This window comes from Physeter macrocephalus, unplaced genomic scaffold (assembly GCF_002837175.3).
Source record: "Physeter macrocephalus isolate SW-GA unplaced genomic scaffold, ASM283717v5 random_169, whole genome shotgun sequence".
Classification (NCBI taxonomy): Eukaryota; Metazoa; Chordata; class Mammalia; order Artiodactyla; family Physeteridae; genus Physeter; species Physeter macrocephalus.
Window position 1 is genome coordinate 50,903 of NW_021145444.1, and position 12,616 is coordinate 63,518.

The 12,616-nt window shown below is 55.3% G+C and overlaps 1 protein-coding gene across 2 annotated transcripts in view; it reads left to right on the forward strand.

Annotated features, from left to right (window-relative positions):
* The first annotated feature begins 4,481 nt into the window (after window positions 1–4,481).
* PKN1 (protein kinase N1) overlaps window positions 4,482–12,616 on the forward strand; it is a 24,107-nt gene continuing 15,972 nt past the window's right edge. The window contains exons 1-4 of one of the 2 annotated variants that reach the window (XM_007129425.4): window positions 4,482–4,661; window positions 5,666–5,730; window positions 9,285–9,588; window positions 11,089–11,240. In XM_007129425.4, the coding sequence (XP_007129487.1) occupies window positions 5,674–5,730; window positions 9,285–9,588; window positions 11,089–11,240 (513 nt within the window). In that variant the 5' untranslated portion in view covers window positions 4,482–4,661; window positions 5,666–5,673. The remainder of the gene's footprint in view (window positions 4,662–5,665; window positions 5,731–9,284; window positions 9,589–11,088; window positions 11,241–12,616) is intronic. The other variant, XM_007129426.4, reaches the window with a different exon arrangement.

The following is a 12,616-nucleotide window of genomic DNA, read 5'->3' on the forward strand; positions in this document are numbered from 1 at the left end:
GCTGAGCCTGCGCGTCCGGAGCCTGTGCTCCGCAACGGGAGAGGCCACAACAGTGAGAGGCCCGCGTACCGCAATAAAAAAAAAAAAAAAAAAAAAGGAATAAACTATTGAAATACACAACAATATGGATGAATACCAAAAACATAGCAAACATACTAAAAATCACTGGACTGTACACTTAAAAAGGGTGAATTTTATGGTGTGTGAATTTTATTCTAATAGAAAACAAAACAAATGTATTGAGTGAAAGAATCTAGACATTTTAAAAAATCATAAAATGACTCCATTAGGTATGAAGTTCGAGAACAGGCAAAATTAGTCTACGTGATAGAATCTACATGAGGAGGTTGCCTGGGAAAGAACACAAGTAAAACTTATGCAGCAGGCGAGTGGCCTGGGTGGTGCCACAGGGGTGTGTATGTATATTCAAATTCACGGAGCTGCACACCAAAAGATTTGTGTACTTTACCATATGTAAGTTGTACCTCGATCAAAATAAGACATAACAATTTATCGTTAAAGTGGAAGTCACTTCTGTTCACTTCCCCCACTCCACTCCCCTCCCCCACTACAGAAACATCCTCAATAAAAATAATGATACTGAACAATTACTGCACGCCTACTCTGTGCTTTACAAGAATTAATTCATTTAAGCTTCCCAGCAACCTATGAGGTAGGTGCCACTATTACCATCCTCTTTTACAGATGAAGAAACTGAGGCACAGAGCAGTGAAGTAACTTGCTCAGGGTCTCACTGTTCATAGGCAGTGGTGTCAGGATTTGAACCCAGATAGCCTGGCGGGCCTCAGCCAGGATGCCAGGCATACTACAAGCCCGCTACTCTGAACATTCCACAAACTTAATACACAGTTTCACTTTCTGTTTTTTAGTAATTGATATAAACAATATCAAACTGTATCATTTTTTAACTTGCTTTTTTTATCCCCCCCTCCTTGCCCCCCCCCCCACACACATGGTGTTTTTGAGTTTAGCCTTGTTGATACATTTAGTTCTTCTGGTGTCAGATGAATCTACTCCCATTTCTTTTCTCTGGCCTTGACTGGTGGAGACTTGGTTTGCAAAGAACCTTATCTTTTGAGAGATAACCCTCACTCATTTCCTCCCCTGCTGAGAATCCACCAGTGGTTCCCACAGTCCTCTGGGTCAAGTCTGAATTTCACTCCCACCATCTGCAGCATCTGCAGCCTTCCCTCTACTCTAGGTTCATCAGCAGTAAAAAAAAAAAAAAAAAAAAAAAAAATCCAGCCATGCTTTATGATACCTGGTTTGTTCATCCATCTATTCATCCAGCAGCTATTTTTTGAGTACCCTCTGTGTGCTAGACCCTGTTCTAGGAGCCAGGGACCCAACAGTGAACAAGACAATGATCCCTGCCCTCTGGGAGCTGACATCTTCCTGGTGAAGTCAGACAAGAAAGAAAACAGTAAAGTCAAATTTATTAAAATTTGCAAAGAGGAAAAATCAAACTATGTGAGGAATAGAGCTTGGTAGGGATTGGGTGGGCTTTTTTTAAAGTGGAGATGCAGTCAGGGAAAACTTCTCTAAGAAGGTGACATTTAAGTGAAGATGGAAATAAAGTAAGAAAGATAGAATGCCAAGATGAGAAGGAAAAGCACTGCAGGCAGTGAGAACAGCCAGAGCAAAGGCCCTGAGGTAGGAATCAGCATGTGTGAGGAGCGGTGAGGAGGTCATGCAGCCAGAGTGTGAGTGAGGGAGTTGGGGTGGGAGATGAAGGCAGAGGAACTGCCGAGTTCTACCTCACCCACCTCTAGGCCTTTGCCCTGACTGTTCCTTCCACCAGACACCCTTTTCCTCTTTATCTATTTTGTAATTTCCTAATTTGTCCCTTAGTGCCAGCCCTTCTTCCTCCTCTATAGTGGGGCACCTATGTCCTCAAGGCATTCACTGGGCTGCGATACCTTTCTCCTGACAGCTCACAGTGTATGCATTCACTCATTCCACAAAGACTGAGTGAGCTTAGGCCAGTTACTGGGAAATTTCAGAGAGGAGTGATATTTAAAATAAATAAAACAGAGCCATGGGCCAGAGATGACAGGGCGTGGAGGTGCTCTGGGAAGGTCTCCCAGAGGAGGTGACATTTAAACAGAGATCTAAATGATCAGAAGAGGCCAGCCTTGGGGAGATGTGAGGGAAGGACATTACAGACCACAGGGAACAGCCAGTGCAAAGGCCCTGTGGTCGGAAATAAGGTAAGAATATTTGAGGAACAGAGAGAAGGTCAGTTTTGCTAGATGGGGATGAGGAGAGTGGAGGGGGATGCGGCTGGACAGGTGGGCAGAAGCCTGACAGGACCACCCTGTAGGCCAGGTGAGGAGTGGTGTTTTTCCTAAGAGCTCCAGAGAGCTAGAAACAGGTTTTCCAGTAGGCAGAAGTGTGGGGGTGGGTGTGTTTTAGGGTTTCCAAGGCCCCAGAGAGGATTGGAGAGAGGCCAGAGGAGCTACAGGGAGGTGCTGGTGCAGTTATCATATTTGGCTGAGATTATACAATAAGTCCTTGGTCTCCCTGTTTCAAGCCCAGAGTGCGACTCTGTTTCCAGTGCTACCAAAGTCCCCAGTGGGTGCCGATAAATATTCACTGAGTAAATGAATGCCGGAAGCTTGGAGAGAGAATTTGGCAGGGCTCCCCAGCTCCATCCGGGGAGGCAGCCTGGAAACCTGGCAGGCAGCCGAGGGCCCATCCCTGGATAAGGTGACCCAGTTCCTGGGCTGGCTCTCAGCCTTGCTTTGCCCCCTCATCCCCAGCTGTAAAATGGGTGGGCTGGAGAATTAGAGGAAGACAGGGCAAGGACTATAAACATCCTGACTTTATAATTGGGGTGAGGAGCTTCTCTCTGAGCCTCAGTTTCCTCATATTTAAATCAAGAGAAAAAGAACTAGCTCAAAGGTTTATTTAATTCAATGGATGAATATTCGAGGAACTGCCAGGAAGCAGGTGTAGCTGGAGGGAGTGAGCAAGGGAAAGAGGTGGGAGAAGAGGAGAGAGGGAAGGTGAAGGGGGCAGATCGTGCAGGGCCTTGTGGGCTGCGGGTAAGACTTTGGCTTTTACTCTGAGGAAAGTGGGAGCCAAAGAGGGATTCTAGGCAGAGGAGGGACCTGACCTGACTCAGGTGTTCCTAGGAGTCCTTGGGGTGTTGTGGGGAAAAGAGACTATGAGGTCGAGGGAAGAGCCGAAAGACCTGGGAGGAGGCGACTGCACTGGTCCAGGAGAACGATGATGAAGACTGGACCCGGTGGAGATAGTGGAAGGGTGAGAAGTGGGTGGATTCTGGATTGGTATAATTTCTCCTCCTCCTCCTTCTCTTTCTTTCTCTGTTAACCACCACCACCACCAACCAGCCCCAGAGTCGCCCAAAGGAAAAAGGAAGAAAACATCCCGCCCCGGTCTCTGGGACGGTGCAAACCACTCACAGCTGCGGGTAACCAAGGTACCCGCAGCCCTCCACGCTCTGGCGGGTCCCAGGAGGCCGCCAATTGAGGCGGCGCCGCCAGGGAACGCTCCCCCCCCCCCCACCGCGCCCCAGGGACCGCGGCTTGGCCCAGTCACCGGATTTGAAAGGGAGTGCGGGGTCGGCCACGAGCCCGGCTGCATGCTCCAGAGACTCCAGAGACCCTGAGAAGCTCCTCAAAGGTCTCCACCTTCTGCCTCCGATAGGGCAGCGGTCTGCATTGTGGAGCGCCACCTGCATGCAGCAGCCCCGAAGAAGAGGCGGGCCCCCATTTTACAGCAGGGAAAACTGAGGGCTTAGCGACCACAGGGCCCGCAGCGAGTTCGTGACGGATTTAGGGTTCAAATCTCTTTTCATAACAACGGCAAAAACACTAAAAATCACAGCAGCTAACCTTTATTGAGCTGTGTGTTCACAGCACATGGCATGTACTGTCTCATTTAATTTTGCCAACACCTAAGGGGTGGGTAGGTAAATCCTTCCCGTTTTACAGATGAGGGGCTTTTAGGGTTTGGGGACTCCCCCAAGGCATGGAGCGCTGGGATTTGAACACAAGTCTGCTCAGAGCTTGTCTCCAGCCTATGGGGAAGCTCCGGTGCCCTAGAATGACGGACGGTTCCAAGAGGCCTGAAATTGCAAACACAGGCGGGGATGAATTGGTTTTGTTTTTTGAGAGGTCCCGGGAGGCCCAAAGGCCTCCACAGCTCCCCGCTTTAACGTGGCTCACTCTTTTCTTCGGGTTCCTGCGCGCTCAAATGGGGCACCCGTGGGCAGAGGGAGGATTCAGAACGAGGAAAAGGCTAGGGAAGAAGACGAGGCGCTTTCGGCCGGGGAGGGGGGCGTCGGGCAGGCAGGACCCCGCAGCCCCGGGGGCCGCCGGGAGCCGCGCCCCCTCGGCCCCGCCCCCTCCTCGGGCGCCGACCTAGGCGGTCACGTGACCGAGCCAGGCGGCAGCTGGGGCCGGAGGGCGAGGCGCGCTGACACGGCGGCCAGGCCAGGCGGGGCTAGAGCCGAGCAGGCCGGAGAGGGCCGTGCGCCCGGGGCGGGGGGGTCGCGCAGCGCCCGCCCCCTCCCCGCCCCGCGTGGGGCGTACGCACGCTCCTCTCACCGCCCCTCTCTCCGCGCGGGGACCCCTGGCGGACGGCGCGTGGACATGGCCAGCGATGCTTTGCAGGTAGGCGCACCTGCGTCCTCAGCCCCCTGGCGGCCAGCCGGCGCCGGGGACCCCCGCCCGCGCGCTGCCGGAGCCCCCGGGATCGGGGCGGCCAGGGCGGGTCCCCCCCTCCCCCGAGCACTGGGCGCCCCCTCTCTGGGCCGGCACCGTGGAGCCAGCACAGTCCCCTTCTCGGCAGGTGGAGGTACGCACAAGGGGGGAGCGGGGAGGTCCTGCAGCACCCCCAAGCTCCGCCCTTCCCCGAGAATTAGAGGGGGCGCGGCGGAGGCTAGAATTCAGGTGTCTGTGGCTGGCTGTGCATCCGGTGCCTGTCGCCCCTGCCACTCGTTCTCCCTCCCAGCGTTCGGTTCCGGGCAGGTGCAGCTCCACCTGAGCAGGTGCCTGGCGCGGTGCCCCGGGAAGGGAGGAGGCCGCCCAGCCCGTTCCTCTCCCCCGCACAACAAAGCTCCAGCCGCCCCCACCTCCGGACGCCACCCAGATTGTCACCTGTTGCCGGAAGTGCCAGAGTCACCTCATTAGGTCGGGGGACGAGGGACCCACACGGCCACCCGGCTGCCAGGTGGAACCTTATCCCAGTTGGGGAGTGTCCATGTCAACAGACTGGGGATTCTCTTATACCTGGAATCCCACCTGGGCATGGGCTGGGTCACCCCACAACATAACACAAACACACACACACACACACACACACACACACACGCAGAGGCACAGCTGACTGACCCCAACCTGCCGCCCAGCCAGGTTCTTTCTGTGCCACCTTGGGGACATCACAGCCCTGGACTCACCTTCCCTATTTGTGGCTAGCAGGGCCAGGGTGACTTCTGAAACTTCCTTCGTTCAGTGACCCAAATCTGAGACATGTCCTGTACCTCTGGTGCCCCCATTAGCGCCTCATCATCCCTCCGTCGTCCTGTGGTTGCTGTGTAACTGGGTTCTCGTCTCCTTCTGCACCTGCCCCCACATCCCCTTTGTGTCTGTCCCATGACCCCCATCCCCCATCCCAGTCCTGCTGATGGCCTGCCAGCCTTGCCGAGGAGCTGGGCGTATCTGGTGTTGCCGATCACACAAGGTCAGACCTTGGGGGCTGGGGAGGGCTGGGGTCTCTGCCTCTACACCTCAGCCCTGGGAGGGCTGTGTAGGAATCCCCTGGCGCATGCATGTGCTTGGCGTGTAGCAAACATGACGCGGACGGAGGCTGTGATTCCTGGAACGAGGCTGGACCTGTGCCCTGGTCCCCTTTCCCATTCTCCTTCCTGCTCTCTTCCCCTGTCCTGGTCATTCCTTTCTCGTGGCTGCTTGGGTCTGCTAACCTGTCCCTCTGTCTGTCCCAGTGTGTGCCTGTCTGTTCTGTGTCCAGCAAACGGATGTCCTGTCCAGATTCCGGAAACGCCCAAAGCATTGAAATCTCCGGACATGGGGTCTAGGTCCCTGGCCGCTCTGGGAAGAGGGGAATTCTGGAAGGTGGACCCTCTGGACCTGGGGTCTCCTGCTTCATGGTGGGAGTTGGGGGAGCAGGGATTCTCCAAGGCCAGGCCAGGCTCCTGATTCATAGGTTCATCATGCTGGCCCTCAGGTGACCCCTGCCCTAGGTAGGAGTGAGTCACCCAAGAGAGGAGAACCCAGGAGGGTGTGCCTCCCTCCCTCCCTCCCTCCCTCCCTGCATATCCTCTGCATATTCTCAGGCCTCAGCTGCTGGAGGAGGTGGGGCTGAGGGAGCCTGCTCCTCCTCTCTGCCTGGACTTCCCTCATTTGACCTGGCCCTGCTCCTGGCTGTACCCCTGCTCTGCCTGCTGGGGATAGGGTGGGGCTGGGTGGCAGGTGGGGCCTGGTTGGTAGCAGGTGGTATTAGGTGAGCCTGGGTTTAAATTCCAGAGCTGTCACTTCCTAACGGTGTGTCCTAGGCCCAGTGCTTTTCCCTCTCTGAGCCTTGGTTCTGCTGTCAAAAAAATGTAGCTGGAGGGTTTTCATGGTGGGGAAAGACATAGACCAGGCCAGCACCTTGCAGGTGGGGCTGCTGTGAAATCCTTCCTGGGTCATGGTCAGCAGCTCAGCATGTGCATCTGTGTCCTTTAATCCAGGGTTTCTAAGCCTCAGCACTATTGACATTTGGAGCTGAATCATTCTTTGAGATGGGGGCTGTCGTCTGTACTGTAGAATGTCGAGCAGCATCCATGGAGTCAACCCAGTAGATGCCAGTAGCACCCCCAGTTGTGACAACCGACCAAAACTGTCTCTGGATATTGCCAAATGCCCCCAGAAGTGGGGTGGTAGTGGAGGCGATCCCCTCCCCCATGGAGAACTGCTGCTGCCACCTCTCTGAGCCTCAGTTTCCTCACCTGTAAAGTGGGGGAGAATTATGGCAGTTGCTCAGGATAAATGTGAGGGGTCAGTAGGATCATGGGTGTGACGCTTTTGGCCTGAAGTAAATCCTCCCTGGGGGCAGCTGCCCTTGAGGTTGGTCGGGAGCCAGCCGTGACTTTCTTCATCTCTGAAATGGGTTCTCATGGCGGCGGCAGATAATGTGTGTGGGGCTCTTCATGCCACGCTGACACCTAGCGCAGATTCTGGGCATTCCTGTTTGAAATCCTAGTTCTGCCTTCTGCTGGCTGTAGGACTTTGGGCAAGTTATGTCACCGCTCCGGGCCTCAGTTTCCTCATCTTGAAAATAGGGTGATAATAGGGACTTCCCTGGCAGTCCAGTGGTTAAGACTCTGTGCTTCCACTGCAGGGGGCGTGGGTTTGATCCCTGGTCAGGGAACTAAGATCCGGCATGCCATGCGGCACGGCCAAAAAAAGAAGAAAGAAAATGGGGTGATAATAGCACCTTCTGGAGTTGCATTAGTTGACCTGGGTGCAGCTTGTAGTAACTGCTATCATACTTGAGCTTTAATAGAGACACTCTCACCCCAACCCTCCAGCGCTGCCTCCTCACAATGTGGGCCTCAAGGAGGTGCCGCTGGGCTGGCCAGGCCCCTTAGGCCTCCAAGCTGTGGTCAGCAGCAGCGAGAGACCGAGCTGAGAAGAATCCGGAAGCTGGGACAGGCTGCATCTGCAGGAAGGGGGCTGGGCCACCCATATAAGCACTCATGGGTGTTTGCATATAAGTGTGCACAGGGGTAGACGCAGGGGGTGTGCACACGCTTGCTAGCCTGCGATGCGTGCACATGCCTACAGGTGTATGAGTGTGTGTGCACACCCAAGCCAGCCCCTGGAGCCTGTATACACGGGGGAGGCTGCTCTTCATGTCCACACTAGTGGGCCTGTGAATGTGTGCACACTGTGTACACCTTGGGCATTCTCTTGGGACAGGGAGCGGGGGCCATCCCTGGGGTGCCTCCAGAGAAGCCGGCTCAGGCCTGGAGTGGGGGCTGAGAGGAAGGCCCTCTGGATGCCCCAGAGGCCCAGAGCTGGCCTTTTGCAGGGGTTGCTGGGAGCTAGCAGGAAAGAGGAAGTAGCAGGCGAGAGGCCCTGGCAAGGCTGAGGTTCAGGAAGAGGGCGGGGCCCTCAGCCGGGACCCAGGATGGCGGAGGCCAATCCCCCTTTGGACCGGGAGCTGGAGGTGCGGGCTGGGGTCCTTGTGGGGGGCCAGCAGAAGAGGACCCCAAGTGGCACAGGCCAGAAGCCCTGCCCTCGGTACCTCTCGGTTTTGGACTGAAGGGAGGAGATGAGGTGTCGGACTTGGAGTTTTCTGTTTGAGAGATGAAACTGTTTGGGGCCCTTCGGGCTTCCAGGCTGGGGAGATAGAGGAGGAAAGGGAGAGGACTCTTTTCTTTAGGGTGCCGGTTGTAGAGGATGAAAGGAGGGGAGATGGGGCCTGTCCCCGGGATCTAGTTTGGGGGTACAGCAGGGGATAGATGAGGCCTCGCCCCTTGTCCTCCTCGTTTGGGGGTATAGCAGAGGGAAGGTGAGGCCTGCCCTCAGTACCTCCTAGTTTGAGGGCACAGCAGTGAGGAGAAGGGGCCTGGGACCCCAACCTTATGGTTTGGTGGGGCATCAAAGGCCTGCCCTTGATGCTTCCTTGTTTGAGAGCAGCAAAGGGAAGATGAAACCCGTCCTCAGGACCTCATAATTTGGGGGATAGGGGAGTGGAGATGGGGCCTACCCTTGGGACCTCCTAGTTTAGGGGGACAGCAGAGGGGAGAAAGTGGTCTGCCCTCAGGACCTTGTCATTTAGGGGGGGCAACAGAAGGGAGACAAGGCCTGTTCTTGGGACCCCCTAATTTGGGAGGACAATGGAAGGGAGATAGGGCCTGTCCTTGGGGGACCCCCTAGCTTGGGGGGCAGAGTGTTGGGGTGATGGGATCTGACCTGAAGAATCCCACTGCATAAGGACAGATGAAGGGAGGCTGAACTGTATTTCTGGTCCCCTAGTCTGAGGGGACAGGGAAGGAAGAAGCCCCTGCCCTTGGGACTTCGCAGTTTGGGGATGTCTGAAAGCAGGGACAGGGCCTTGCCTCAGCTCCCACTTTTGGCGGCGGGGTGTGGGGGTGTGCCGATCAGAGGACATGGAGCAGGCCCTGTGTCAGGAGTTACAGTCTGGGAGGGGGCCAGGCCAGGTCGGCTGAGCACGGTCTGCACCCCATAGTCCTCCTGGCCCTGCTGAGTCTGCCCCGTCCTCCGCAGAGCGAGCCACGCAGCTGGTCCCTGCTGGAGCAGCTGGGCCTGGCGGGTGCTGACCTGGCAGCCCCCGGGGTGCAGCAGCAGCTGGAGCTGGAACGGGAGCGGCTGCGGCGGGAGATCCGCAAGGAGCTGAAGCTGAAGGAGGGCGCCGAGAACCTGCGGCGGGCCACCACCGACCTGGGCCGCAACCTCGGCCCCGTGGAGCTGGTGCTGCGCGGCTCCTCGCGCAGACTCGACCTGCTGCACCAGCAGCTGCAGGAGCTGCACGCCCATGTGGTGCTGCCTGACCCCGCGGCTGGCGTGCACGGTAAGCCAGGCTTCCCCGGGGATGCGGGATAGCCGGGGGTTCCGCTGCCCAGGGCTCACCCGCTGTGTCCTAGAGCGAGGCCAGCCCCTTGCCTCTGACCTCCAGGGAGACACACTCGGTCACAGCAGCACCGAGCCTCAAAATACAGGCAGGACAAAGGCCAAAAGCAACACCTAGAGAAAGGTGCACACAGTCACACCCACACCTGGACAACACCAAAGGGCTTACATGGGGTCACACGAATATCCAGAATCACAGAGTCATACCACCACCCGGACAACACCCAAAGACTCTTTCTAAAATATCTTTAATTTTTATTGATTAAAAAAAATTTCAATTGTGATCAAAAACCACATAACAAAATTCATCATTTTTAAGTATACAGTTTAGTGGTGTTGAGTAGATTCACATTATCATGCAAGGGATCTGCAGACCTTTTTCATCTTGCAACCGAAGACAAAGATGTAACACACATCACATCGGTAGCCAGAGACATTCACACACCGTCACACCAGCACCCAGACAACTCTTAAGGGCATACGCACTATCATATGAATACCCAGAGACTTCCATACTGGCACCCAGCACCCAGAGAAATGCACACACAGTCACACCGACACACAGACAATACCCAGAGACTCGCACATGCTCACACCAACCCCCCGAGATTCACACACACACAGAGCTGCCCAACCCCTGCAGACGTCCACCGACCTAGCAACAGCCTGAGACTTATACACACAATCGGACAAGGCCTGAAGACTCAACACTACTTAGCCCAACACCCATATACCACTTAGGTGTGTCAACAGCTAGAGACCAACATTGTCATGTCAACACTCAGAGATACAGTTCAGCCGACACCCAAAACCTCATCTGGTCACAGCTGCACCCAGAGTGACCTAGACAGTCACACCACTCGCTAGAGATTCACAGAGCCATGCTAGCATCCAGAGACACTCATGTCCGGCTGTACCAGCACCCAGACACATGGACACAGTTGTACCAGTGCCAGGAGATGAGAAAGCACAGTTGTGCCAACAGTCGGAAGTGTATACCTAGAGTCACCCCCAGCACCCAGAATCTCACACAGTCATTCTGACACCTCGAATTTCACAGTTACACTAGCACCTGGGGAGACACACACTCGCTCAGTTATGCCAACAGCCTGCGGGTCACAGACCTAACCACCGCCACACCCACGAATGCCCACACAGCTGTGTAAGTAGTTGGGGACTTCCGTACGAAGGTAGATACAGTCACACCAGCACCAAGGACTCAACGCACACCTGAACACTTGCCTGTGCTCATTCATGCTGGTCCTGCCCCAGTCCTGAAGGGGTTTCCCTACGAAGGCTGGGGTGGTTGGGCCCTCTGGACCCTGGTCCCCAGCTCTTCCTCTCCCCTGGTCCCGGGGGTGGATCCTCTCAGCTGGGGCAAAACCACCTGGGCAGATGGAGGTGAGGGCTGTGGTGACTCTGCCCCATCCACCCCCTCCAGATGCCCCCCAGTCCCCCTGTGCGGGCGGCCCAGCCTGCTCAGCCACCAACCTGAGCCGCGTGGCCGGCCTGGAGAAGCAGCTGGCCATCGAGCTGAAGGTGAAGCAGGGGGCCGAAAACATGATCCAGACGTACAGCAACGGCAGCACTAAGGTGGGGGCAGCACGAGTGCACACCCCCTGGCGTGCATGTATACCCGCAAGTGCATCACAGTCTGGGGGGGGGCAGGGTGGCACCTACATCTGCTCCCCTGGGAGTCTGGGGTCCTCTGGGTTGGGGACAGAGGGGCTGATGGTTGGCTTTGTAGCAGGACTGGGGTGCGGGCAGCTCATGGGGGCATATGGAAAACAGGGTAACTGTGGGTGATGTCAGACAGACACATGGCAGAGACTGTCCCCCCCACACTCAGTTACCCCCAGAGATGGTCGGGGCAACACGCAGCCCGTCACTGCTGGTGGTGTCTCTCTGACACCTGTACACACATATCAACACCTAGGCGCACACATGCCATCATCCTAACATCTAGAGACACAGCCATGGTCATGACAACACCTAGAGACTCACAGACACACATACACTGTCATAAGATCTAGAGTCACGTCAGTAACAATGCTCATAAACACGTGGAGGATAACCACCACAGCAACCTCTAGATACAGAGAGACATACACCATCGTATAACACCCAGACACACAGCACAGGCCAACAGAACACCTAGACACACAGACACACACATCATTAAATTCACACTCAGAGACCAGAATTGTCACACAGGTGCTCCCCCAGTTGTAGCAACACTGAGTACACAGTCACAGGTTTGCACCAACACCCAGAGATACACCCACAGCACAGTCAGACCTACAGCTAGAGACCCGGAGAGCACCCATGCCTGTGTGCACACACAAATGCGAATATTATGTGGGAGGGCACAAGCCATGCAGAATTTTTTTTTTTTTTTTTTTTACCTTTTATTGATGTGTAACAAATGGACGTAAAGTGCAGAAAACTTAAGTGTACAGACCGATGAATTTTTATCTGGGTACACATCACCCACATCGAAATACAGAACACTTCCTATCACCCAGAAAGGGTTCCCTCTTGCCCCCTTCAGTCAATACACAGGCTTCTTTCACCACAGGTTAGCAGTGCCTGGTTTTGAAACACAGCACCAACTAGATGGAAAAATCCACAACCAGTGTCCGGTGCTTGTACACAACACAGGGTCCTTGGCTATGCCCAGTCATCGCTGTGCCTTGACCTGCACACACAAACATCGGGACTCCACTTACTGCAACTGTCTCACATCCAGTCACCCTTGGACTCACCCGCATGGCTGCCGTCAAGGCTACACCCACCACGGGGAACACTTACACACGTACGCCATTCTGACAGCTGACACATACAGTGCCTGCTGGTGCAAGGCACAGCTCTGAGCCCTACACACAGATTAGCTCCTTTTTTTTTTTTTTTTTTTTTTCGCGGTACGCGGGCCTCTCACCGCTGTGGCCTCTCCCGTGGCGGAGCACAGG